Source organism: Lithobates pipiens, unplaced genomic scaffold, assembly GCF_037356315.1.
Source record: "Lithobates pipiens isolate NorthernLeopardFrog02 unplaced genomic scaffold, aLitPip1_a1.2 Scaffold_18, whole genome shotgun sequence".
NCBI lineage: Eukaryota > Metazoa > Chordata > Amphibia > Anura > Ranidae > Lithobates > Lithobates pipiens.
In genome coordinates, this window is record NW_027507758.1 from 420,637,506 (window position 1) to 420,664,895 (window position 27,390).

The window sequence follows — 27,390 nt, forward strand, 5'->3', positions numbered from 1 at the left end:
CATGCGACTTGAGACTGCAAAGTCACATGACAAGTCACACCCCATGATTTCCAACGAGTTCAGTTCATATCTGTGCGACTTCAAAGTAGTTTTTGTACTACTTTTGTCCAACTTTGATGCGACTTGTGGCAGAGACCTCAAGATTACACAGACATTGCTTCAAGTCCTGGCAAAAATCATGGCAAAAGCACTTGACTTTCAAGTCGCACAAGTGTGAAAATAGCCTTAACGATTGAATTTTACTGCCAGGGGTACTTCGCCCATGGTAATCTGATGGCTAGCAATGTTAACTGTGAAATTGGCCCATCAAAATGCAGTTCACCTGCACAAAAACCCACTTTTCATTTGGGCTCCATTTCCACTTGTGCAACTTGTCCTGCGACTTTGTACTCTATGATTTCCAATGAGTATTATTCGTATCTGTGCGACTTCAAAGTAGTCCCTGCACTACTTTGGTCCCACTTTGATGCAACTTGAGATCCATAGACCTCCGGAATACACAGGCATTGCTTTAAAGTCGCATCAAAATTGCGGTTAGAATTGTGCAACTTTCAGGCTGCGTTAGCCTGAAAAGCCTGAAAGTTGCACGATTCTGCCTGACTTGAAGCCATGCCTGTGTATTCTGGAGGTTTATGGACCTCAAGTCACATTAAAATGGGACCAAAGTAGTGCAGGGACTACTATGAAGTCGCTGTGACTTGAAGTCGCACAGATTTGAATGGTACTCATTGGAAATCGGGTACTTCTTGTCACGCAACTTTGCAGTCCCAAGTCGCAGGACAAGTTGCACAAGTGGAAACAGAGCCTAAATGAAAAGCGGGGTTTGTGTGCATGTGAACTGCATTCTGGGGCAACTTCACAGGTAACATTGCTATCCATCAAATTTGCGGAAACCTAGGTCAGGGCCAGTTCACACTGCTGCATAGTGCGAAATCGCATGCGATTTGCACTGATACATACAGATAGTATGGCTGAAATCGTATCGCATTCGGACTAAACTCGCACAGGACCCTTTTTTTGGTCCGCACCAGAATCGGATCGCATGGAACCCATGCGATCCGATTCATGTCCAAACTGACACTTTGCAGTGCGACATGCGAGCTGAAATGGGGGTGTCATTAACATTGTATGACACTCCCCAGCAGTTTGCATATGTCATTGTAAACTGTCGTGCGAGTCGGGTGCGATGCAGGAACCCGTAGTGGAATCGCAGGGTTCCCGCATTGCACAAGTGTGAACCCAACCTAACACAGCTGTTTGTGTGTCACCAAAATTCATGACACCGAGCTAATGTGACAACAATAGGCTTGTGCTCTGCGCCGATGAACTAAATCAAAGTAAACGTCCCCAGGACCTGCCAACCTTCTGTGTGAATCAGTCTTCTGATTCTACTCATTTAATATGATTGAATCAGAGCTTCGGTTCACTTGCTTGTCAGTAGACTCAGCAAGTGAACCGAAGAACCGAAGAATCGATTCATTGAATCGGTTCATTTCAGTGAGCAGTTCAAAATGAACTGATTCACTTTAAAGATCCAGACTTCCCATCACTAAAAGCAGTGAAATAGGTTTAAGGTCAGGTTTCCATAGCAAAGGCAGTGTAAGAGGAAGTTGCCCCCTTAGCTATGCAAAGCACTTCTATCCTCCTCCCCCCAGGAACCAGGAAATATACTGCATTTATAACAACAGAAATCAGCAGCAAAAGGTAAGAGGTTCATAAATATATGAATTGTAAACTAAATCATTTGCTTTTGTGCAGAAATATCTGCATAACAAGAGATATATATATCTTGTTATATATGTATCTTGTTATATGTGTGTGTATGTATATATCCATATCTCTTGTTATATATGTATCTCGTGTGTGTGTGTGTGAGTATGTATGTGTGTGTGTGTGTATATATATATATATATATATATATATATATATATATATATATATATATATCTTGTTATATATGTATCTCGTTATGTGTGTGTGTGTCTATATATATATATATATATCCTTTTCATGACTAAGCCTATTTTTGACATTTGGTGTTTACAAGTTAAAATCCATATTTTTTGCTAGAAAATTACTTGGAAGCCCCAAACATTATATATATATATATATATATATATATATATATATATATATATATATTTTTTTTTTTTTTTTTTTTTTAGCAGAGACTCTAGAGAATAAAATGGCGATTGTTGCAATATTTTATGTCACACAGTATTTGTGCAGCGGTGTTTTAAACCCAACTTTTTGGGAAAAGGGACACTTTCATGAATTAAAAAAAACAAAACAGTAATATTAGCCCAATTTTTTTGTATAACTTGAAAGATGATGTTATGCCGAGTAAATAAATACCAAACATGTCACGCTTTATAATTGCACAAGCAAAAACTACGGTACCTGATAATCTCAATAGGTGACGCTTTAATTTTTTTTTCTGGTTACCAGGTTATAGTTACAGAGGAGGTCTGGGGCTAGAATTATTGCTCTCGCTCTGACAATCGCGGCAATACCTTACATATGTGATTTGAACACCATTTACATATGCGGACGCGACTTCCGTATGCGTTTTCGTTTGCGGCACTTCCGTGTTTACGATTAGGAGACTGGAATGAAGCCGCTTACGGCTTCAAGCCAGTCTCTCTCTAGCCGCCAGATGCAGGGGATGTTTGATCGGGGCTCCCGATTGAACGGGAGTCCGGTAAGAGCAGCGGGAGGCGGCGAGGTGTCCCCTCCCACTCCTCTGGCATAACAGCTGAGCGGCTTTTAGCCACATCGGTTGTTATTGCTGGAAAGCCGATCGCCGACTGCCATCATCCCGGTAGCCTTCTGCATGTCACTCTCAGTCCATGGTCTAAAAACAGTCATAGTTAGGGGCTGACTGTTTTGTTCACCTCTATGGTTTGAAGCTTCTATTAGGGGATACCCTTCAGCATCCTCCACATCCTCCTCGCTATAATCTACTGTTTTTTTGGGTCCTTGGTTCCCTCGGGAACTCCCCATTTCCGGGACCATGCGTCAGTCAACAACTGTAATATAGATCTGCTCATCGCATGGAGCTGACTGCCATCTGCGGAGATTGGGGAAATGGGGTTGGGGTTTTGTTCAGAGGCGGTTCCTCTGAAAGGGGTGGATGTCACAGGGAGGATGGTACTCTGGGCAGTGGCCTGCACCTGAGGGGAAGGACCATTATAAGGAGGTGGTCTCTGGAGGTATCAAATGAGATCATCCTCTTTGTCCACTAGGGGCAATTGGGCTTGGCATTTTTTTTCTCCTTCCTTCTAATGGCACATTAGGAACACAACAGCAGCATAAGGCAGAAGACATTCTTTTACAGAAACTATTTCCCATGTCTCTGTTGTTTTTTTTTCCTTCAAGTTTAGAATACAAGACTGGTAATTCTTCTCTCGAACCCTGCCAAAATCTATATAAGACAGCAAACAAAGTCTAAACTTCCCAAACAGGAAATATACATATCTATACACACACATACATATAAAACAACTTTTACCTTTACCTTATTTACCACAAAGTACGGTTGGTCAAAACAAACAGTATTAGTCTTCTGATCAGAAATTATTATTTTTATTTAATTTTTATTTTTTTTACACACACACGCACACACGCACACACACACGCACACACACACGAAGTGCACTTAGATGTCCGTGGGGGGGAGGGGTGAGTGAGTTTTTCTAACATGTTTAAAGCCAGACAGATCATATAACTGCCTTAGCAGACATACTCCTCACCAAGCGGGCCTTTTATCAACTTAAATCTCCGGGCTAGAACAATAAGAATACAAGGAAATAAAACCCCTCTCTGCAGTAAAGTTAAACATGGAAAAAAGACTAAACACTCAAAAGAAAATTAGTCTTGCGATCTTTCTAGATTAACCACTTGCTTACTGGGCACTTAAACCCCCCTCAGTCCCAGACCAATTTTCAGCTTTCAGCGCTGATGCACTTTGAGTGACAATTACGCGGGCATACAACACTGTACCCAAATGAAATTTTTATCATTTTTTTCCCACAAATAGAGCTTTCTTTTGGTGGTATTTAGTTACAGCTCGGAGTTTTATTTTTTGCTAAACAAACAAAAAAAGATGCAAAAAAAAAAAAAAATCATGTTTTAATAGTTTGTTATAAAATTTTGCAAACGGGTCATTTTTCTCCTTCATTGAAGTGCGCTGATTAGGCGGCACTGATGGCTGCATTGGTGGGCACTGATGGGCTGCATTGGTGGGCACTGATGGGCTGCATTGGTGGGCACTGATGGGCTGCACTGGTGGGCACTGATAGGCATAGTTAAGGCGGCACTAATAGGCACAGATAAGGCGGCACCGATGGGCACAGATAAGGCGGCACTGATGGGCAAAGATGGGCACAGATAAGATGGCATGGATGGGTGGCACGGATAAGTGGCACGGATGGGTGGCACGGATGGGCACTGATAGGTACCACTGATAGATGGGACTGATGGGCACTGATAGGTGGCACTGATAGGTGGCTCTGATAGGTGGCACTGCTGGGCACTGATGGGCGGCACTGCTGGGCACTGATGGGCGGCACTGCTGGGCACTGATGGGCGGCACTGGGTCGCAGCACCTTTGAGGCAGATTGTGGGCACTGTTGGTGGCACTGCTGGATGGCACTGTGGGTGGCATTGTGGGTGGCACTGTAGGTGGCACTGTGGGCACTATGGGCACTGATGGGGGGCACTGATGGGGGGCACTGATGGGGGGCACTTACTTTTATTCAGGATGGCACGGCGGTGGGCAGGTGGGCACTGGCAGGGGGCAGGTGGTCAGCTGTATTGCTGGCCGTGATCGGGACTGATGTCCCGATCACGGCCGCCGGTGATCGGCTTTTTTTTTCTCTCCTCGCGCTGTCAGCGCGAGGAGGAATAATAGCCGATTACCGGCTCCGTTCTATCACATGATCAGCTGTCATTGGCTGACAGCTGATCACGTGATAAGGGGTCGGGATCGACCCCTTGCACGGATCGGTGATCAGGCGAGTCTCACGGACTCGCCGATCACAGAGCGCGCCGCGCGCGCCCCTCAGGGGGCGCGCAGGCCGCTCGTAACCGGGACGACGTCAATAGACGTAGTCCCGGAAATGTAGGTCCGCGCTGTTGCCGTCATTTGGCAATAGCACGGATCTGTAGTGGTTAAGAAAAGAAGAGTGGGTTGCGCTAAAAAATATGTAAATGATCAATCTGTGAAAATAATTGGTATTACCATCAATCCTATGCAAAAATGAGTACAGAAAAAATTACAAAATACATGTGTATATAAAAAATAATCTCTCCTGTATGATAAAAAATACTTAGAAAAAAAGAAGATTAGACATCTAATAGAAAAAATCCTTTCCAATGACAAGTCTGGTAAAATCAAATGTCAGTGAAAACAGCACAACTAATAAATAATATATAATAAGAAATGATCACTTTGATGATCTAAATAGTCCATCATCCTATTAATGAATCCATAAAGAAAGTCCCAAGTTATGGAATAATAGTAATAACTCCCACAGTGAAGGAACAGTGAAAGGAAATCCAAATTCGTGTAGACTGTGAACACCTCCACCACAATTAACACTGCCACTTACCAGAGACAAATGGTTCTTTCTAATAGAGAACCACAGAGCGCGGATGGCTAATTCTCCCCAGCCAGGGATCCTTGGACAGATAGGGTGGTGAAAACAACCTCTCGCAGCTCAAGCTCAGCAACAATCCCACAAGTCAGCGAACATACAAAGAATAAAGCTAGTAGTGTAAAACCAGACGCTTTAATATAACAAATAAAAACAAATTGCGCACTTACATAGCACCAATAGATAAGTAGCATGTAGTTACTCGATCCGGCCGGTCTCGAAAAAAACGCCCGATACTTCCGGGACAACCACGTGTAGCGGTGACGTCAGTGTGTCGCTCCTCCTCCCTACGCGTTTCGTCACTAACAGGACGTTGTCACGGGGTGATGGGAGAAGGAGCGACGCACTGACGTCACCGCTACATGTGGTTGTCCCGGAAGTATCGGGTGTTTTTTTTCGAGACCGGCCGGCTCGAGTAACTACATGCTACTTATCTATTGGTGCTATGTAAGTGCGCAATTTGTTTTTATTTGTTATATTAAAGCGTCTTGTTTTACACTATTGCAAGCTTTATTCTTTGTATGTTCGCTGACGTGTGGGATTGTTGCTGAGCTTGAGCTGCGAGAGGTTGTTTTCACCACCCTATCTGTCCAAGGATCCCTGGCTGGGGAGAATTAGCCATCCGCGCTCTGTGGTTCTCTATAATAAAGAACCATTTGCACTCATTTTTGCATAGGATTGATGGTAATACCCATTATTTTCACAGATTGATCATTTACATATTTTTTAGCGCAACCCACTCTTCTTTTCTTTTTCTTTGTTAATGTAGTATAACATTTGGGTTTTGCAGCTTGCCGTTGTTTATTGATCAGGCAAGCGCGTTTTTTTCTTTTTACATTTTTGATCTTTCTAGATTACTTAGCTACTTTTAGCGCTTTTAGATCATCAGGCAATCAACCTCTGACGTTCGGTACACCCTTCAACAAATCTTTTTGTCATCTGTCCTGGACAGCGAGCTACGTCTATCTACCATAGGCAACGTCCCCAAGTGCCTCTGTCTTCGGCCCCTGTGTCACCTAGATCTTATATAGTCAACCACAGTGCTGGCATACTCAATAAAACCCAAATCACCTTGAGTAGAAGAGAAAAGAAAAGATCTGTCTTACCTTTCACAGACCCGGAGGACTGGATCAAATAATTCCAGTAGCAGAGGTTAGGTGTGGATCCGGGGGCCAACCAGCCTCTTTTTATCACTTAACTTGAGGGGGAGGACCTAGGTCTCGGCGAGAGGGAGTCTGATACTCACTGATATTTTGGACGGAAACGTTTGATCCACCACCTAATCCTTGCTTCCGCCTCGAAAGGACCATGATGTCAGTAAAATTCCATTCTCTTACTGATCAGTCAACTCCGGTCATGTTGATTAGAAGACAGATTTATTACAGATGTAGTACAGTACTTTGCATATTTCTTATCATTCCCTCCTCTGATATCTCCCCCCACAGCAAATCCCACCGCACATGCCCCCCAGCCCAGCACATCTCCCCCACAGCAAATCCCACTGCACATGTCCCCCCACTGCACATGCCCCCCCACCGCACATCTCCCATGTCCCGCAGCACAGCCCATGTCCCTGTCAGTAAAATTCCATTCTCTTACTGATCAGTCAACTCCGGTCATGTTGATTAGAAAACAGATTTATTACAGATGTACAGTACAAAGGGGTGATAGAACCCTTACAGCAAGGAGTTCCACAGCAGAATCACACCAGAAAATCCATACACAGTTCTCTTATAGTAGTATTTGGCAACCTGCCATTGGCTAAGGCACACTGGTGACTCATGGTGCATTGTCAGCTTTATTGCCAAATCCAGCGTGCCTTTCACAAGGCTTCCTTTTATGGTAACATTTGCTAGTTCTTTAAGTATTGTTTTGGATGTTGGTCAGAACTAAGAAAGTTGCATAAACAATAAGTCAGCGCCATTTCAGCTAGAAAAAGTGCATCTAAGGAACAAGGCAAATGTTGATATCACCTGTAATTCTTTGCATATTTCTTATCATCCCCCAGCCCAGCACATCTCCCCCCACCACACAGCACATCTCACCGCACATCCCCCCCCCCACCGCACATCTCCCATGTTCCCCAGCACAGCCCATGTCCCCCAGCATAGCCCATGTCCCCCAAGCCCATGACCCCCAGTCCAGCACATCTACCCCCACTGCACAGCACATGTCCCCCAAGCCCATGTCCCCCAGCCCAGCACAATTCCCCCCACCGCACATCTCACCACACAGCACAAGTCCCCCCACCACACAGCACATGTCCCCCCACGCAACACATGTCCCCCCACCGCACAGCACATCTCACTGCATAGCACATGTTCCCCCACCGCGCAGCACATGTCCCCCCACCGCACATCACATGTCCCCCCACCGCACAGCACATGTCCCCCACCGCACAGCACATGTCCCCCACCGCACAGCACAAGTCCCCCCACCGCACAGCACAAGTCCCCTCACCGCACAGCACATCTCACTGCACAACACATGTCCCCCCACCGCACAGCACATCTCACTGCACAGCACATGTCCCCCCACTGCACAGCACATGTCCCCCCACCGCACAGCACATGTCCCCCCACCGCACATGTCCCCCCACCGCACAACACATGTCCCCCCACCGCACAGCACAAGTCCCCCCACCGCACAGCACAAGTCCCCCCACCGCACAGCACAGCACTTGTCCCCCCACCGCACAGCACATCTCGACCAGCACACATCCCCCACAGTACAGCGCCCATGTACTTACCGCTGAGCAGTAGCTTCTTTCTTTATCTTCCAGGCGCTTGTTCTCTGCGACGATGCTGCTGCTATAGATGCTGGATGAACACTGGCAACAAAGGCCACGTTGCCCTTATTTAAAATGGCGCCGGCCCACGCCACCTTGTATAGCGTCATCTCCGGTTTGGAAATAACACGATACTATGGCCCAGTGGCCCCTATTGCCTTCTGAGATTGATAAAAAACATCTCCCAGGAGGCATAGCGGATGGGGATGATGCGCTCAGGCCGCGGCCGGAAACAGGATGTAAAGACAACTATTAAATATAAAACCGTGAGTTTAAAAAATATATATATATATATATATATATATATATATATATATATATATATATATATATATATGCCAAATGTGTTTAAGGGGCCAGAGAAGAAGGGGATGCAGAGGACTTAAAAAAGAGGGTGGAGCTCCACTTTAATGGGTATTACAAGTGTGTGGGTGGGGCTTAAGTTACCCTAGTGGGGACATTGTGGAACTGCACTCCACAATGCCTAAACTTTAGGCAGGAGCTGTGGTCACATGAAATCAACATTAAGGCAGGACTCCAAACTTAGAAGTGAGCAATACACTTGCATAGTTAACTCCTTGTAATCTGTGGCCATACTTCTCACACTGGTAACACTCAGCACTTTGGACAAAACTTCTGCTAGAGGGCATCCCAGTGTGCAGTATTTCTGAACCAATACTGCAGAGCATGTACTGGTCACCACCAACACAGCAGTCCGGTCATCTCACTCTAAGTGACAATGTCTGTAGGTTACTATTGGACAAAGGAAACATACTTCTCCATAACTTCATGCTTTTTCTCCTTCCTGGGCCCCCTCTTTATCTCTCTCTCTCTCACCTGTGACTCCAGGCTGGGTTCCTAGGAACTATGTAGTACAGGCTTGGTCCCAATAAGTAGGGAACTTAACGCTAGTTAAAGGGCCAAGCATAACACCCCTTCACTGCCAAAGTAACTGTCACCTTTGCCATGTAACCCACTACCTGGCTGGATGGATGCTTTAGCAAGTGATACAAATATGGTAGCCATTAGCAACGGCAATCTAGCTTTTTCTAGACAGCATTCTGGTTAGACCCATGTACTGTATCTTCTCTAACTTCTTCAGTCCCTTGTTGTAAGCCCTTTTGCTTTGGATACACCATGCATGCACCCCTGTAGAGACTTCAGACCGGGAAGTTTAGATGAACATATAAAGATCTTTTGCTGGTAACAAGTACCAGTTCTCAAAGACATCTTCCACACACTTTCCTATACAAAGCTCTCTAGTGCCCCATTAAGTAACTGTACCTTAGGCAGATGGCTTTATCCATAAAATGTCCTTCTCAAGACAAGAGTCCATATTAGGCAGTAACCCACAAGAGGTAGCAAGCAATCCCTTAAAGTCCACTATCTGGTAAAAATGCACAAAAAGTTCATAAACCAGACCACCCAACTTTCTGAGAAGATAATGAGGGACACCTATTAGCAATTTACGACAATGGCACCAACCTGCTCTCCGCCCTCCGACAGGGACAACTGACCCATGTGCCCTATGTGTCTCACGTCCTTAACCTGGTGGTGCAGCGGTTCTTGGGCAGGTACCCGGGCTTACAGGATGTCCTGAGGCAGGCCAGGAAGGTCTGTGTGCATTTCCGCTGATCATTTAATGCCAGTGCTCGGCTGGCTGAGCTCCAAAAGGAGTTGAACCTGCCCAAGAACCGCCTTATATGTGACATGCCCACCAGGTGGAACTCAACTTTGGCCATGCTGCAGCGGCTGCACACGCAGCAGAGGGCCATCAATGAGTACCTGTGCGACTACGGCACCAGGACAGGGTCAGGGGAGCTCGGGTTTTTCTCACCACGCCAGTGGGGCATGATCAGGGATGCATGCACTGTCCTGTCACCGTTTGAGGAGGCCACAAGGATGGTGAGCAGTGAAAGTGCATGCATCAGTGACACTGTACTGTCCGACTGCCTATCCTGATGCTGATTGACTGTCCTGTTATGTTGACTGACTATCCTCTTCCTCCTCAATGATCCCGCTGATATCTTGGAAGAACATTTTTGTTTCTGGGTGATGCCACCAGCCCAATTTTTCAGCCCCTGTTTAACAGGGGCATGTAATTAAAATTTTTGATGCAATGCTTTGCAGCAGGGCTCATTCCTGCACTCAAACTAGAGTATATGGTAGAGGTTGCAGTGTCGTGGCACCAGCACTAGTGCCTGAGGCCCAATTTTTCAGCCCCCGTTTAACAGGGGCATGTAATACAATTTTTGATGCAATGCTTTGCAGCAGGGCTCATTTCTGCACTCCAACTAGAGTATCTGGGAGAGGTTGCAGTGTTGTGGCACCAGCAAGCAGTGCCTAAGGCCCAATTTTTCAGCCCCTGTTTAACAGGGGCATGTAATTACAATTCTTGATACAATATTTCACAGCAGGGCCCATTCCTGCGCCCACCGAGAGTAACTGTGAGGACTTATAGTGTTGTAGCACCAGCACCACCACCACAACCACTAAAGGCCCAATTTTTATACCACTGTTCAACAATGGCATGTAATTACAATTCTTGATATAATCGTTCACAGCAGGGCGCTCCAGCGCCCACCAAGAGTCACTTTGAGGGCTTACAGTGTTGTGGCAACACCTTCACCATAGGCCCCCATTTCTACAGAGCATATAGGGCAGGCCCCTACTTTCAAACATTCAACTTACAAATGTCTCCTACTTGCAAACGGAAGGAGACAACAGGAAGTGAAATGGAAAAAGATGGACGGCCAAAAAAATTATACAGGGGTGATAACCCTTCCCTATGTTTTCCAAAAAGCTTAAAAATAGATTTTTTGACTGGAGCTACACTTTAAAAATGTACCAATTCAAAATTACAAACACTAGTGTTTACCCCTTCCCTGCCAGTGTCATTTATACAGTAATCAGTGCATTTTTTAGCACTGATCGCTGTATAAATGTCACTGGTCCCCCAAAAGTGTCTGATTTGCCTGCCGCAATGTCCCAGTCCCGCTAAAAATTTCTAATCACCGCCATTACTAGTAAAAAAAAAAAAAAGAATAATAATAAAAATGCCATAAATCTATTCCCTATTTTGTAGATGTTATAACTTTTGCGAAAACAAATCAATTAAACCAATCAATATACACTTATTGCGATTTTCTTTATTTAAACAAAAATATGTAGAAGAATACATATTGGCCTAAACTAAGGAAGAATTTTGTTTATATATATATATATATATATATATATATATATATATATATATTTATTTATATTTATGGGGGATATTTATTATAGCAAAAAGTAAAAAATATTTTTTTCAAAATTGGCGCTCTTTGATTATAGCGCAAAAAATTTAAAACCGCAGAGGTGATCAAATACCACCAAAAGAAAGCGTCGTTTGTGGGGAAAAAAAAGGACATCTTGTTTGGGTACAGCATCGCTCGTAAAATGGCCTGGTCATTAAGGGGGTAAATCCTTGCGTTCCTTAAGTGGTTAAAGCACTAAGGCCTGATATCCAGGCACTTGCATTTAAAGCAATAGCAGCCTTGGCATTTTTTTTTTTTTAGCACAGGGTCCTTTTCAGTTGTACTGTTGTGTACCTGTAACTGTGCACAAAAAATACAGAATAAAAAGACAACATAAAAACAAATGTGCCTCTGATTGTCAAATGAGCTGATTATACAGAATGACTACACCAGATCATACTGTATAACTGAGAGGAAGCAAATGATATTAAACAAAGTCAGAATATTGGTGGCACAACACAAAAAGCAGCAACAGATATACTAAGTTAAAAATTATTAAATGCCAAACACTAGAGCACTAGAAAAAAGATTGCAGTATTTCTTTGTACACTTTGGAAGATGCATGTATGAGCTCCACCTAGTGGCTGCACAGGTACCCACATCTAGACAGCTGAAAAGATAAAGTGTAGCATATGTCATACAGTATTCTGTATTTGTTATCCTGTATATTCCTATGTGTGTTTACTTACATACTGATACTTGCAGGCCCCTGAAAGAATTATGAAAAGCAACTATTTTACCCAGCTTTCTTATTTTTCCCCTCTTTGAAAAGCAGGACCATAATTGTCTTCTACAGTCCCCGTCTGCATCCTGTATACTGAACATAGTATTGAGGAGCTTAGTTAAAGGGGTTGTAAAGTAAAAAATTTTATTTTTTTAAAATAACAAACATGTCATACTTACCTCCACTGTGCAGCTCGTTTTGCACAGAGTGGCCCCGAACCTGCTCTTCTGGGGTCCCTCGGCGGCTGTCTCTGCTTCCTCCCGCAGGTGCTTCTCACGTTAATGCGAGCTCCCTCGCATTGGTGAGAAGCACTGCGGGCGCGCTCCCGTGATACAGCCGGCGGCTATAGCCGCTCGCTGTATCACAAGGCCCCTCCCCCCGGCGCGCTGCGTCATTGGATGTGATTGACAGCAGCGCGAGCCAATGGCTGCGCTGCTTTCAATCCATCCACTCCAGCCAATCAGCGGCCAGGCTGAGCGGCGAAGAGGACGGCGGGGGCGAGCGCGGGATTTTCGAGGGGTCAGGTAAGTAAAACGGGGGGACTGGAGGCGCCGGCAGTGTGAGATGTTTTTTCACCTTAATGCATAGAATGCATTAAGGTGAAAAAACATTTACCTTTACAACCCCTTTAAAGTTGTTGACAAAACGACAAACCGATTGGGTACAGCCAGGCAGAACAAGTCTGCTATTGTGATTCTCTTTAAACTCTACCCCCTACCCCTCCCTGCCCTCTCTGACATTGCCCCCCTATAGTATCCTCCTGCTACTTTCTGGGTAATACTTTTCTCTGTAATGTCCTGTCCTGAAGTTCCCCTTTGGTGGTGGTGAAGATATGAAAGAAAGTACAGTAGATTGGGAAGAATTGGTTTCAAGCTGGGAATCCCTGTCCCTTATGCCGCGTACACATGATCGGATTTTCCGACAACAAATGTTGGATGTGAGCTTGTTGGCAGAAAGTCCGACCGCATGTATGCCCCATCAAACATTTGTTGTCAGACTTTCCACCAAAAAATGTTGGCTAGCAGGTTCTCAAATTTTTCCCCAACAAATGTTTGTTGTCGTTTTGATCGTGTGTACACAAGTCCGTCGGACAAAAGTCCACACATGCTCGGAATCAAGTACGAGCTGGAAGCTCTCGGTCTTGTAAAACTAGCATTCGTAATGGAGACATCACGTACGTCTTGTACGTCACTACATTCGTAATTGTTGGCCAACATTTGTGTGACCGTGTGTATGCAAGATAAGTTGGAGCCAACATCCTTTGAACAAAAATCCACGGTTTTGCTGTCGGAAAGTCCGATTGTGTGTACGAGGCATTAGTCTACATTGGTCCTAGAGTTAAAAAAAAATAAAAATCCTGCTCATTAGGGGAGCTGGAAGTTAAGTTGGTGTTATTTATTAGTGTGCAGGCAGTGAGGCTGAGCCCATTGTAAGATTCAGCTTGATCATTGTCATTAAGTTACTGCAGATTTGTGGCTACGGGAAAACTTTGACGGACATTGATGGAGCATCTCTCTTCCAACCTATGAGGTACTTTAAATATGTTGCTTTTTTGAATAAGAACTGTGTACTTTGTATAGTGTATTTTTTTATGCATCCAAGATTTTTATCATATATTCAAATGTCTTCTTTCCTGACGCCACTATGGCAGCATACTAGTGATAGAGCTCCGCCTCTTGACCACTTCCTCAGGACCAGTGACTAGCATAAATGAAAGGCCTTATTATGGCCCACCTCATTCTTCTTTTTATCCTCATACCTCAACGCACCAGTGAAGAGTAAGCAGTACTTTGTCCCCACCTCTGTCTCGGTGCAGTAGCCATCTGGGATCAGCCTCTCCCAGTGCAAAGTCCCAGTGCTCAGGCTGCTATATGTGCTATAGCTATGACCCCCTTCTGTGGGTCTTATTGGGGCCCCTGCAGTGTTTCCTCTTTAGGAACAAAATCTGCTTTTAAAATTGGTAACTGCATTGCTTGTGGATTATGGGGGGGGGGAGGGGGGGACTATGCTTTATCTCTCTCTCACTTGACCCCTTGTGCCATACAGATCACCTGTACCTTTTACCTATGTCTCCCTCTTTTGTCTTTCATTACTTTTCCCATTCATTCTCTTTATCCTCCAGCAATGCCTAGCAGGGGCTCTGTTCCTTGCTGCCTGTGGTGACTGGGCTTCCATTAAGGGCAAGCGTGGCTGCCCAGCTCTTTTTTTCTAGGGGGGGCGCACTTGGTGAAGTCATCGAAGTGTGCCGGTTAAAGCATGAGCGGTAGCCGGTCGGGCACCATTTTAACTGAGGGCAAATTATATATATTAAAAAAAATGTCCTGAAGGAGGCTTTGTCCCTCTCCCGGGACAGTTAATGACCTCATTAGGTATTGGTGGCTGGGCTATGGTAGAACCCTTGACCATGGCTTCAGCCAGTATCTCTTCTTGTTCCCTACACAGACACACTTCCTCAGGCACCCCCCGCTGTTCTCCGCAGGTGTGGCATGTGTGTTTGTGTGTGTATATATATGTATGTACATGTGATATGGGTGTGTGTTTGTATATGTATATACACGTAAAAAGAAAAATGTATGTGGATGTGTAGGTATACATATATGTGTATGTATATGTGTATGTATGCATGTATATATGTGTGTAGGTGTATGTATATGTATACATATATATGTGTGTGTGTGTGTGTGTGTATATATATGTGTGTGTGTGTGTGTGTGTATATATATATATATATATATATATATATATATATATATATATATATATAATATATTGTGGGGAATTAGCTTGTGGGGATCACCTTTTCTGAATGACAGTCAGCAAACGGGCACTTTCTTAAATATCTGATGCCAGGTATGTTATTTGCAGGAGGTTTGCAAAATAAAAACAAACAAACAGTAAATTAAATCCTTGCCGTCCGGCACTAACTAAACAAATATTCTCCTCTCTATACAGTGCGGGGCCCACAAAACATGCAACAGCAAACCTTTCAGTCCAACACCCAAAGCTTCTCTCACTCAGGTTCCTTTCTGAGTCTCAAAACCAGAGCGACCTACTGTGCTCTCTTCCTGGATATTTAAAGTCCAGCTAATTGTGGACTCCAGCTCATTAAGCCCCCCCACCACCACCACAGTGCCCACAGCTTTTTACATTAAAATACTGCCACTATATACCCTTTTGGATGATCTGTATACCACAGTTACATGATAAACTGCACATTTTCTCCAGTGCTCAGAGTTCAGGAAGGGGGAGATTTCCACTGCAGCCTGTATACACGCCCAGATGTGTGATGTCAATATCACGTGAACTGGCTATCTCTGAGAACAAGTAACTGTTCTCTCCAGCATAAAAGACACATCTGAGCATGTGCAGGTCGGCTACTCTGCCTGTGTTAGCTGGCCTTCCCTGGATGGACAGTGCAGTGGGGGATCTATGCATACAGGACAAAACATCCATTTTACACAATGCAGAGGATTAACCCCTTAAGTTCCACAGTGACTATAACAAGCATGCTATGCTGCATGTACAGACTGATTTTACTGTTGTGAGTTTAGTAACACTTAAGTTTGTGACTAAACAAAGCATATTCACTCATCTGAGCCCTTCTTGACCCTCTTGGACCCATGGTACTTGTGACAATTGCACTCTTGCCCTCACCCTGCACATGGATTTGAGTGATTGACTCCACAGTCAAGCACACAAACAATAGCTGCCACCACATGTTTTAACGGAAACAGACACCCTTCACCGTATCTGCTGAAACATTTAAATATCACTTAAATGAAAAGAAAAATGGTGCAAGAAAAATATTCACAGAAATGGTAATACAAAAAACACAGGCAATAAAAAAAAAAAAAAAATAAGATTAACAGTAAGAAAGTACTTAACAACAAAAAGTCTGGAAGGAAATAAAAACGTATTATGAAGTATGATATTTCTATATACTCACCACCTTGGGACAACATTTATTTATTTTTTATCTCAAATAAAGTTTTTATTAATCAGGTTGTGCCAGCATTACAAAATCCATATATTTGCAACACATTAAAACATAATGTTCTGGAATGCATCTCAATAGTAAAATGACAGAGTATAATAGTCAACCCTCAAGGAACAGGAAAAAATTAAAAACAAAGAACAGGTACATAGTAGATATATACCCCATTGCCCAAGGATACCATCATACCAGAAACATTATCATCCCCTAACAATTATCAAATGATCCATAATAAGGTCTGCCGACACCAGGCCAGATGTGTTCAACCAGGGAGCCCACAACTTATCAAATTTACTGAAGCTACCCCTATGCTGAAAGATGTATTTTTCTAGCCAAAATATATCTCCCATTTGGACTATCCATTTCTACAGGAAGCCCAGTGCCAAAGTATTAACAGGCCTGAAACAAAGCCCTAGCTATGGCCTGTTTAGGCACATCCTCCACCGGGAGATAGCACAGAAACCCCGATTGGCAAGATATTGGTTCCTCAGGTCCATGGACATGGACCTGGAACACCTGGTTGATAGTCTTGATAACAACCTTCCAATATCGATGCAACTTTGGGCAGTGCCGCATAAAATGGATTAAATCCCCTCGGTCCTTGCTACATCTAGTACATGTTTCTCTCATGCATAGATACAGCTGCAAGAAGCGTTGAGCCACATTCAGGGAGCATTGTTTAACCGCTAAGGAAGCGTCTTCCAATTGCTCCTACTCAAATACTCCTACATCCTTCTCCCACCTAGATATCACATTAATGGGATGATCCTATAGGAAGCTGTTCAATTGCATAGAGTAACATTGTAATATGAATCCTTTACATGAGACCACTTCAAAAATTAAATATCAGGGAGGGTGATTGTATCTTTGTGCTTTTACCACATAGTGAAGCTGCATATAATAGAATAGCATCGAGTCCGGGAGATGAAACTGCTTCTGCAAATCCGGAAAAGAGCACAGCAAAAATATGACGCAAAATGAGTGACCTCAAAGGCTTGCCATCTCGCACCATATTTTAGTTTTACCAGTTCTGGGTAGTACTCATTACCCCAGTTAGGGCTAAACCTTGTAAACCCTGTAGACTGTTGTAGCTGTCTAACCTTGTTCCAGGTTTTTTGCATTAGAGCATAGGTAGGATACAACTTGTTCAATTTGCAGAAAGCTAGCCCCTCTAGGCCACTCTCAATCCTCTCTGTCACCACTGTATGGACAATCTAGTGGAAGGGTCCCCGTCTCTCTGCAGCATCCCAGTAGAGGAAGACATGACGCACGCTACTACTACTACTATGGGAAGCCAAATAATAAAGCCAGGGGTTGGGCAAGGCCAGATCTTCAACATCCTTGGGCCTCTGGAATTGCTCCAATTTCACCCTGGGATGTATATTATGAGGAGTGAACCATGTTAGAGGGATCTGACTACTGGCACTCTGTTGGGGTGCAGGTTCCCCATCAACTACTTTCAGGATATTCAGGAGGTGTACAAAATTCCATCTTGATGATTTTTTCAGTACCTCCAAATACCCCATGCACTTACCTTCCAAGCGAGATCAGCAAACCTATCTTTCATTTTGACTCCACTTATTGAAGCTAAAGCCATGGGTAAAAAATGGCTAATTTCTTTTCTTTTCATATGCAACTTTTAGATAAACATGGATAATCTACCCTTCTCTGGTAGGAAAGGGTAGGGGGAGAACAGTCTATTTGCCTTTATGCCTTTAGTAAATTAACCACATGTTGCAGGAAAGAAATTTGCAAGAATCTCTCCTGCAGGACCATTGTCTTCCCCTGGTGGCAGGATGGGGGAATCCATCCCCACCAGGAGAAGACAGTAATTATTGCTAGTGGCTATAGCAGCACATGAACTTGCCATATATTATACAGTTTATTTTTACATTTGTATTAATACATTTTTCCCCTATACAGTGCCTTGAAAAAGTATTCATACCCCTGGAAATTTTCCACATTTTGTCATGTTACACCCAAAAACGTAAATGTATTTTATTGGGATTTTATGTGATAGACCAACACAAAGTGGCACATAATTGTGAAGTGGAAGGAAAATGAAAAAATGTCTTTCACATTTATTTACAAATAAATATCTGAAATGTGTGGCGTGCATTTGTATTCAGCCCCCTTTACTCTGATACTCCTAACTAAAATCTAGTGGAACCCATTGCCTTCAGAAGTCACCTCATTAGTAAATATAGTCCACCTGTGTGTAATTTAATCTAGTATAAATACAGCTGTTCTTTGGAGTCCTCAGAGGTTTGTTAGAGAACCTTAGTGAACAAACAGCATCATGAAGGCCAAGGAACACACCAGACAGGTCAGGGATATAGTTGTGGAGAAGTTTAGAGCAGGGTTAGGTTAGAAAAAAAATATCCCAAGCATTGAACATCTCACGGAGCACTGATCAATCCATCATCTGAACAAGGAAAGAGTATAGCACAACTGCAAACCTACCAAGACACGGCCATCCACCTAAACTGACAGGCTGGGCAAGGAGAGCATTCATCAGAGAAGCAGTGAAGAGGTCCACGGTAACTCTGGAGGAGCTGCAGAGAGCCACAGCTCAGGTGGGAGAATCTGTCCACAGGACAACTATTAGTTGTGTACTCCACAAATCTGGCCTTTACGGAAGATTGGCAAGAAGAAAGCCTTTGTTGGAAGAAAGCTATAAGAAGTCCCGTTTGCAGTTTGTGCAAAGCCATGTGGGGGACACAGCAAACATGTGGAAGAAGGTGCTTTGGTCAGATGAGACCAAAATCAAACTTTTTGGCCTAAAAGCAAAATGCTATGTGTGGCATAAAACTAAGACTACACAATTGACTCGGGGGCTGAATACAAATGCACGCCACACTTTTCAGATATTTATTTGTAAAAAAATTGAAAACCATTTATCATTTTCCTTCCACTTCACAATTATGTGCCACTTTGTGTTGGTCTATCACATAAAATCCCAATAAAATACATATATTTTTTTGGTTGTAACATGATAAAATGTGGAAAATGACAGGGGGCGTAAATACTTTATCAAGGCACTGTATATATATATATATATATATATATATATATATATATATATATATATATATATATATATATATATATATTTATATTTCTTTTTTACTATCTTTTTGCTAGGCACACGCCAAGTTCTTGAAGTTGATTTGTCTATATCCCTTGTGTCTTGGGACCCAGTGTTTTTGGTACATGGCATGCTTGTCTGTCGTGTCTTTGGACCTCTAGCATAACGTGAGATGTTTGTATTGTTTTGATTGTGTAAGTTGAATAACTCTCCATCAGGGTGTGACATGTTAGATCAGTTGTTGTGTACTTACCTATGTATGTATTTTAGATATCTTTCTGATGTGCTAACAACCGCCATTCCCCTGAGGAAGGCTTGTTATGTCGAAACACATTGGGGCTCTGGACTTATGCAATCAGGATCATCACTTCTCGCTTTGTAGTCCATTACCATTTACTGTTCAAATGACATGTAATATTTTTATGCTATTTTTATGCTATTACTTTTGGGATTACCAGTTACCTCCGCTTGGCTAGTCCTTCCACGTCTAGGGGTTTCCAGAGTTAGTACCCAACACTTTGGACGCTGACACCATAAAAGTCCTTTAGAAAAGGTTTTTATTTGCAGGGGTAACATCCAACAACACAGTCTCATATGGGAACAGAGGGCAAGGGTGAAGAAACTCAGGCACCTTGAACTGCTACTATCAGAAAGTCTCTAATACAACCCAGAGAGTAGCCACTCGCAGCTGGGCGCTTCAAGGCTGAACAAATCTCTAGCCAGAGATTATAGCAGTCAGCACTTTGATCCAGAACTTGTGAAATCTTTGACCTTGAGTAACTGGTAACAGAAGTGAACAGGAACCTTTTTCCTCAGTACCTGGAATGTTCTCTGTCTCCTTGGCAGTACTGGAAAAAACGTGAATTCGTCAGTGTCCTTCACAACTCAGCAACCAGGCACTTCTCAGGATGGCAGCTTGTTGGCCCTCCTCCGAAAAGTCCTCCCCGGTCACTTACATGAGCTGCGGTGCCCCTCCAAGCCGAGAGCAAACCTGGACGCCTTGAATCCTCCCTCAGTTACTGCACCTCGGACCAGCCAGTTCTGAGACTCGGGAACAGACTGATACCTACCCCAAACCCGGAGGGTCTATTGGGGTCAGCCAACCGCAGCATGTTGCGGAGCGATGGACGCCCCCGTGACCAGGACCCCTCACAGGGCTACCCCGGTCCAGAATCTGAAACAGACCACTAAGGCCTCAGGAACGAACCTGGAACAACGTGACTTCAGCATCTTAAGTACCCTTCCCAAGACTCCTCAGCGGGGCCCGGCACACCCACTGATTGGCCCCGGGGAAGCTGATACCCAAAACGTCCAACCAGGCCTGGTTCTGGGCCTGTCATGTGCATCTAACCATACACATGACCAAGCAGAACTCTAACACAGCCCAGCCAAACTGATGTCAAAGTTAAACCTACACAATTAACCCTCAGAACCCCTTTACTGTTCTGAGGCAAAAAACTAAATTTGTACATGACAAACACTTTGTCCAAAGTGTCATCGCTACACAATTATGATGTCCCCCCCCACCCCCAGAGTGTTTGTCTTGGGGTTATTTTATTGTCTACTTCAATAAATATTTGACTTTTATTGGAATTAGTGTCTAAAAGTTTTCTGTGTATCACAAAGTCCCTTCCCTATTTCCCACTTTTTCTCTTGTGGATTTTTTTTATTCGAAATCGGGGCTGATACCAAAAGTAGTTTAACCTCTAGAGATCCGCGCTATAGCCGAATGACGGCTACAGCGTGGACCTGCATTGCCGGGACAACGTCTATTGAGACTCGCTGGACTCACTGGATCCCAGATCGGAGAAAAGGGTCGATCCCAACCCGTTACTACGTGATCAGCTGTCAGTCAATGACAGCTGATCACGTGATGTCAACACAGCAAGTAATCGGCTATTTTTCCGCTGACAGCGCAAGGAGAAAAAAGAGGCCGAACACCAGCGGCAGTGAGAGGGACATTAGTCCCAATCACTGCGATGTGCCCCAGCTCCTCAGTGCCCACCTGTGCCCCCTACAAGTGCCGCCTGTCAGTGCCCACCAGCGCCACCTGTCAGTGCCCACCAGCGCTACCTGTCAGTGCCCATCAGTGTCACCTACCAGTGCCTATCAGTGCCACCTATTAGCGCCACCCATCAGTGCCACCTATCAGTGCCATCTATCAGTGCCCATCAGTGCCGTCTATCAGTGGTACCTATCAGTGCCCATCAAAGAAAGATTCCCCCTAAATGGGTGGGATTTTAAATGACCACCAACACCAGACAGAGATTCACAATGTGTACAAATTTTATTGATAATTACAACAAAAATACATAGTACCACCAGAGGGACGTATAGACAGAAGCATGTCCCAATGGCGTAATTAAAGATGGACAATTACATAAATGAAACAAATCAAAAAATAAATGGTTAAAATACTCTTCTTATATCACCCACGCCCGACGCGTTTCCAGTTGCTGGTATCACAGAACTTTCATCAGGGGTGAAAAACTCGATGATTTATTGATATTTCTAATGAGATGTATACTCGAAGGTCAGCCGAAGATTCGTATCACTTTAAAATATGGATATATCTGCAGACTGGTTTGAATGTAAATAAAGTACCATGCAGGTTCGTATTGTCCTGCACACTCCTTCCAGATGCGTTTTACTGTTTACCCAGAAAGGGGTGTCCTTAAACGGGAAGCATGGTAAATGCACGGGTGTCTCAAGACAGCTTATAAACAGGTATGAGGCTGAATTAGCACATGTACGACCTGCACCCATAAATGCCTTATCCCGTCCGCAAAGGGTAAACACAGAAGAGGGACTGGAAGATATAGTCCATCAGCCTATTTTGGCTGACCTTCGAGTATACATCTCATTAGAAATATCAATATATCATCGAGTTTTTCACCCCTGATGAAAGTTCTGTGATACCAGCAACTGGAAACGCGTCGGGTGTGGGTGATATAAGAAGAGTATTTTAACCATTTATTTTTTGATTTGTTTCATTTATGTAATTGTCCATCTTTAAATATGCCATTGGGACATGCTTCTGTCTATATGTCCCTCTGGTGGTATTATGTATTTTTGTTGTAATTATCAATAAAATTTGTACACATTGTGAATCTCTGTCTGGTGTTGGTGGTCATTTAAAATCCCACCTATTTAGGGGGAATCTTTCTTTGTAGAGTTTAATAGGGATGGGACCACCTCACCAAATTTTGACCCATTGGTAGTTCCTTTCTTTGTTATCAGTGCCCATCCGTGCCACGCATCCGTGCCATCCATCCATGCCACCCATCAGGGCCCATCAGTGCCATCCTGTCAGTGGCCATTAGTGTCACCTTATCTGTGCCCATCAGTACCGACTTATATGTCCCCATCAGTGCTACCTTATCTGTGCCTATCAGTGCCCCCTTAACTGTGCCTATTAGTGCCCATCAGTGCAGCCTATCAGTGCTCATCATTGCCACCTCATCAATATATATCAATGAAGCAGAAAAATTACCTGTTTGCAAAATTTTATAACAAACTATTAAACATGATTTATTAATTTTTTTTTCAAAATTTTCCATCTTTTTTTGTTTGTTTAGCAAATAATAAAAACCCCAGCTGTGATCACATACCACCAAAAGAAAGCTCTATTTTCTGTGGGAAAAAAATTATAAAAATTTCATTTGGGTACAGTGTTGTATGACCGCGCAATTGTCATTCAAAGTACATCAGCGCCGAAAGCTGAAAATTGGTCTGGGCAGGAGGGGGGTTTAAGTGTCCAGTAAGCAAGTGGTTAAACACAGCTACTCAATTGATGAATTAACAGCTGCTGGCAATAATTGAAGGTAAAACCTGGCATGCTGGTTGGATCGATCAACTTGGTACATTCAGCCTGCCCATACACGGTTCGAATCTCGGTTAGTTCCTGATGAACCAGCTGAGATTTGACCCAACCATGTATGGCCAGCCTTAATCTCTAATCAAAGTATTGAATAATGAGAACTGTTGTGTAGTTTATGTATTTGTCTTCTGTTGTTTATTGGATAGTATTTACCCAGATCTGTTTCAGATGTTCTTAGATAGATCAGGCTTCATTGTTGGGGGACTTGCATGACCAGGATAAATACTGGCTGCAGTTTCAGCGCATCATTCCTATAGGTTTTTGGTGGTTAAGCCCAGGAATATCCGTCCTTGGAAAGTAACAATGGATACATGAATTTTTAGCAAACATAAATAAATAGAAGTGAGAGTCCAGTAATGAGCACTATTATAAAGGAAAATAGGTTATCTACTTTCCATCAGAAACTCAGCATTGTCTTTAAATGGTATTCTATGTAATGAGCGTTAGCTCCAATAAAGTAAAAACTATCCTCAATAAACTTTCTTTTCATTACAGCAACTGGAATTTGTTCTGGTTTAACAGTATTTATTATATAATACAAGTACAAAATTTACACTTGCGTTCTAAAGTAAAATTTTAGCTTGGTTTTAAATGTTCCAAGATAGCTATGTCAACAAACATACTCTGACATTTTAAAAATTAATCACTGGCCTGACAGATTAAACGGCTGCACTTGTTCCCTCTACATTCAGAGACATTTACTTTTCTTGTCAAGGGAAATGCTGAGCTGTTGTACAAGTGAGTATCCTATAATCCAAAAATATGTAGCCAAACGGATACAGAAAAGACTTCTAAAGTCTCATACTGTGCCTTATATTAAGCAAGATAAATGGGCTTATTCTGTATGGAAAAGTTCAATATACAAAGTAAAATAACCCATAGCGGCCGACCTGCGTTTGTCTTTTTCTGATCTGACGCCACCTAATGGAAGTCTGGTTAGTCTCTATGGGTATTATTGCTCTTTATGCTGCACTAATGAAGAAGATCAAATTAGTTTAATGTAATGTAGTGCCTTTTGACCAGTAAATATATACAAGTAAATAAGTTTAGGCTAAAGCATGACTGTGAAATAAGGTAAAAACCAATATCTTTGCATTGTTAATATTCTTCAAATTTTTACTACGCATGTGTTTTGTATGTTTCATACAGCTATTAATGTATTTCTGCTTAGGCATATTTAAATGTTTTTCATATTGCAGGGTAAGTACACATTTACGGCACGGTGCTCTATTGTAACCATACTGACAACAAAGTTACAGCTATGTACCTATTTTTTACATTGTAGAGATAGGATATAATGTATTCATGCATTGCAGAGCGTAAATCACATCAAAATAATTCTAGATTGGCTATGATGTAGTCTATGGAAAAACATAGTGCACACATGAATAAAGCTGGTCATACAGTGCTATGAAAAAGTATTCATATCCCTTGAAATTTTCCACATTTTGTCATGTTACAACCAAAAACATAATTATATTTTATTGGGATTTTATGTGATAGACCAACACAAAGAGGCACCTATTTGTGAAGTGGAAGGAAACTAATACATTTTTTTTTGCAAATAAATATCTAAAAAATATCTAAAATCCCAACAAAATACATTTACATTTTTGGTTGTAACATGGCAAAATGTGAAAAATTTCAACGGGTATGAATACTTTTTCAAGGTACTGTGAATGGGTAGAATTTAGAATGAAAACTTCAAAAAAAAAAAAAAAAAGTTGTTCTGTGTTTCAATTATTTTTATAAAATTTTTATACATATAAAAACATTCCATTTCAATTCAATCCCTTATAAATATATACAAGCGTATATGGAACATTCATTAAAAAACAAAACATAAAACACAATCAACATAAACATGGACCTATCTCATAATATACTCCATCATATTAGGGGTGTTCCATCATGTTAGAGGTATTCCATCATCCTTCTCCACCCAGTCTCCCCCCCCCCCCCGCAGAGGGAGAAAAAATAAAAGAACACAATCACACCCCCTAGTATTTCCCTTACCCATTACCTATAATGTTTGATTCCCTCAGTGATTTCCTTCTTATATAATAAAAAAAAAAAATGAGAATTTTCCAAACCTTTTTTATGAATTTATAAAGAGGAGAAATTCTCGATTTATACTACCATCAAGAACTACTCCAATAAAGTGTACCTAGTTACTGTGAAAAAAAAAAAACAATGTTCTAAGAAAATTAATAAGTTATTCTAATCACTAGTAGGGTCAAATCGATGTTCATTTTCGACTGCAGTGAAAAAGAACTTCGAAGGAGCAGCATGGAACATTTTTCCACACTAAAGCCCCATACACACTATTAGATTTTCTTTCGATTTTTTTCTTTCGATTTTCCAAAACCATATAATATAAGGTCAAACCTTAAGGCCTCGTACAACAAACGGTATGAAATTCAGAAGGGAAAAGTCGCAAGATGAGCTGTTTGTGGATTTTTTGGATTGTTAGTACGGTGCTTTCAACAGCCGAATTGACTTTTTCATCAGACAAAAGCTGAATGTTAAGGCTATAAAATTTTTGTTGGATGTGAACTCAAAATGTGATTTTTGGATGGTCAGCACAGAAAGTACAAACACGCATGAAAAGAATCAAGGAACGAGCTGGAGTTCGGTCTTGTAAACTAGCGTTCGTAATCTAGAATTAACATCCGTGTTGTGGCAGCTGATGAAATCTCAATATGCAGCGCACATTCTCATCTTCTTTAACCACATAAGCCCCAGACCATTTTTCTGGCTTAAGACCAGAGCACTTTTCGCAAATTGGCACTGCAACAATTTAACTGACAATTGCGCGGTCATGTGACGTGGCTCCCAAAAAAAATGTACACCCTTTTTTCCTCACAAATAGAGGTTTCTTTTGGTGGTATTTGATCACCCCTGCGGTTTTTATTTTTTGTGCTATAAACAAAAAAAGAGCAACAATTTTGAGAAAAATGCATTATTTTTTACTTTTTGCTATAATAAATATCCCCCAAAAATATGTAAAAATGAATGTTTTTTTCCTCAGTTTAGGTCGATACGTATTCTTCTACATATATTTGGTAAAAAAAATAAGCGATTATTGATTGGTTGGCGCAAAAGTTATAGCGTTTACAAAATAGAGGATAGTTTTATGACATTTTTATACATTTTTTTTTTTTACTAGTAATGGCGGCGATCAGTGATTTTTATTGTGACTGCGACATTATGGCAGACACATCGGACACATTTTTGGGACCATTGTCATTTATACAGCAATCAGTGCTATACAAATGCACTGATTCCTGTGTAAATGACATTGGCAGTGAAGGGGTTAACCAGGAGGTGGCAGTGTAGGGGTTAAGTGTGTCCTAGGGGTGTGTTTCTAACAGTGGGGGCATGGCTAGGATTTACAGATCACTGATCTCTGCTCCAATCACAGGGAGCAGAGATCAGTGTCACTTGTTGCTAGGCAGAACAGGGAGATGCTGTTTACATTGGCATTTCCCAGTTTTCCCTCCCCATGAGACGATGGCGGGCATCCCTACGGTGATCAAGTCCGGGGGACCCGCGGTCGGACTCACAGGGGTCCTGCCCGGAATGCGACATGCCACTGGCGGCGCACACGGGAATGGCAAGGGGGCAATTTTAAATGGACGTACCTGTACGCCAATTTGCCTGTCTGTGCCATTCTGCCGATTTATATCATCGTGCACCAGTCGGGAAGCGGTTAATGGGATAATAATGAAGCTGCTTTGCTGGTGATAATGATGTAGTTATGTCAAACATATTTTAAAATGCATTTGTTTTGTACGATCTGAAAATCATGAATCAACGAAATTTCCATTAACTTCTACTAACATGAAATTAGCAGAAGGGACCCAAAGGGTGGAGCTTGAGAAATTAACTTCCTCTTTATACTCTCATAGTACGTCACTATGTCAAACAACAATTTGTGGATCGTTAGTATGCTAGACAAAA

At 42.5% G+C, this 27,390-nt stretch overlaps 1 protein-coding gene across 2 annotated transcripts in view; it reads left to right on the top strand.

The window, feature by feature from the left end:
* Positions 1-1,559: 1,559 nt before the first annotated feature.
* The window catches only part of SERPINI2 (serpin family I member 2), an 86,912-nt gene continuing 61,081 nt past the window's right edge, over positions 1,560-27,390 (top strand). Inside the window, exon 1 of one of the 2 annotated variants that reach the window (XM_077488036.1) lies at positions 1,560-1,704. Coding sequence is in view for 1 of the 2 variants with exons in the window: in XM_077488035.1 (XP_077344161.1) it covers positions 24,147-24,165 (19 nt within the window). In the remaining variant the exon portion in view is untranslated. Of the gene's footprint in view, positions 1,705-24,065; positions 24,166-27,390 lie in introns of those variants that run through there. The other variant, XM_077488035.1, reaches the window with a different exon arrangement.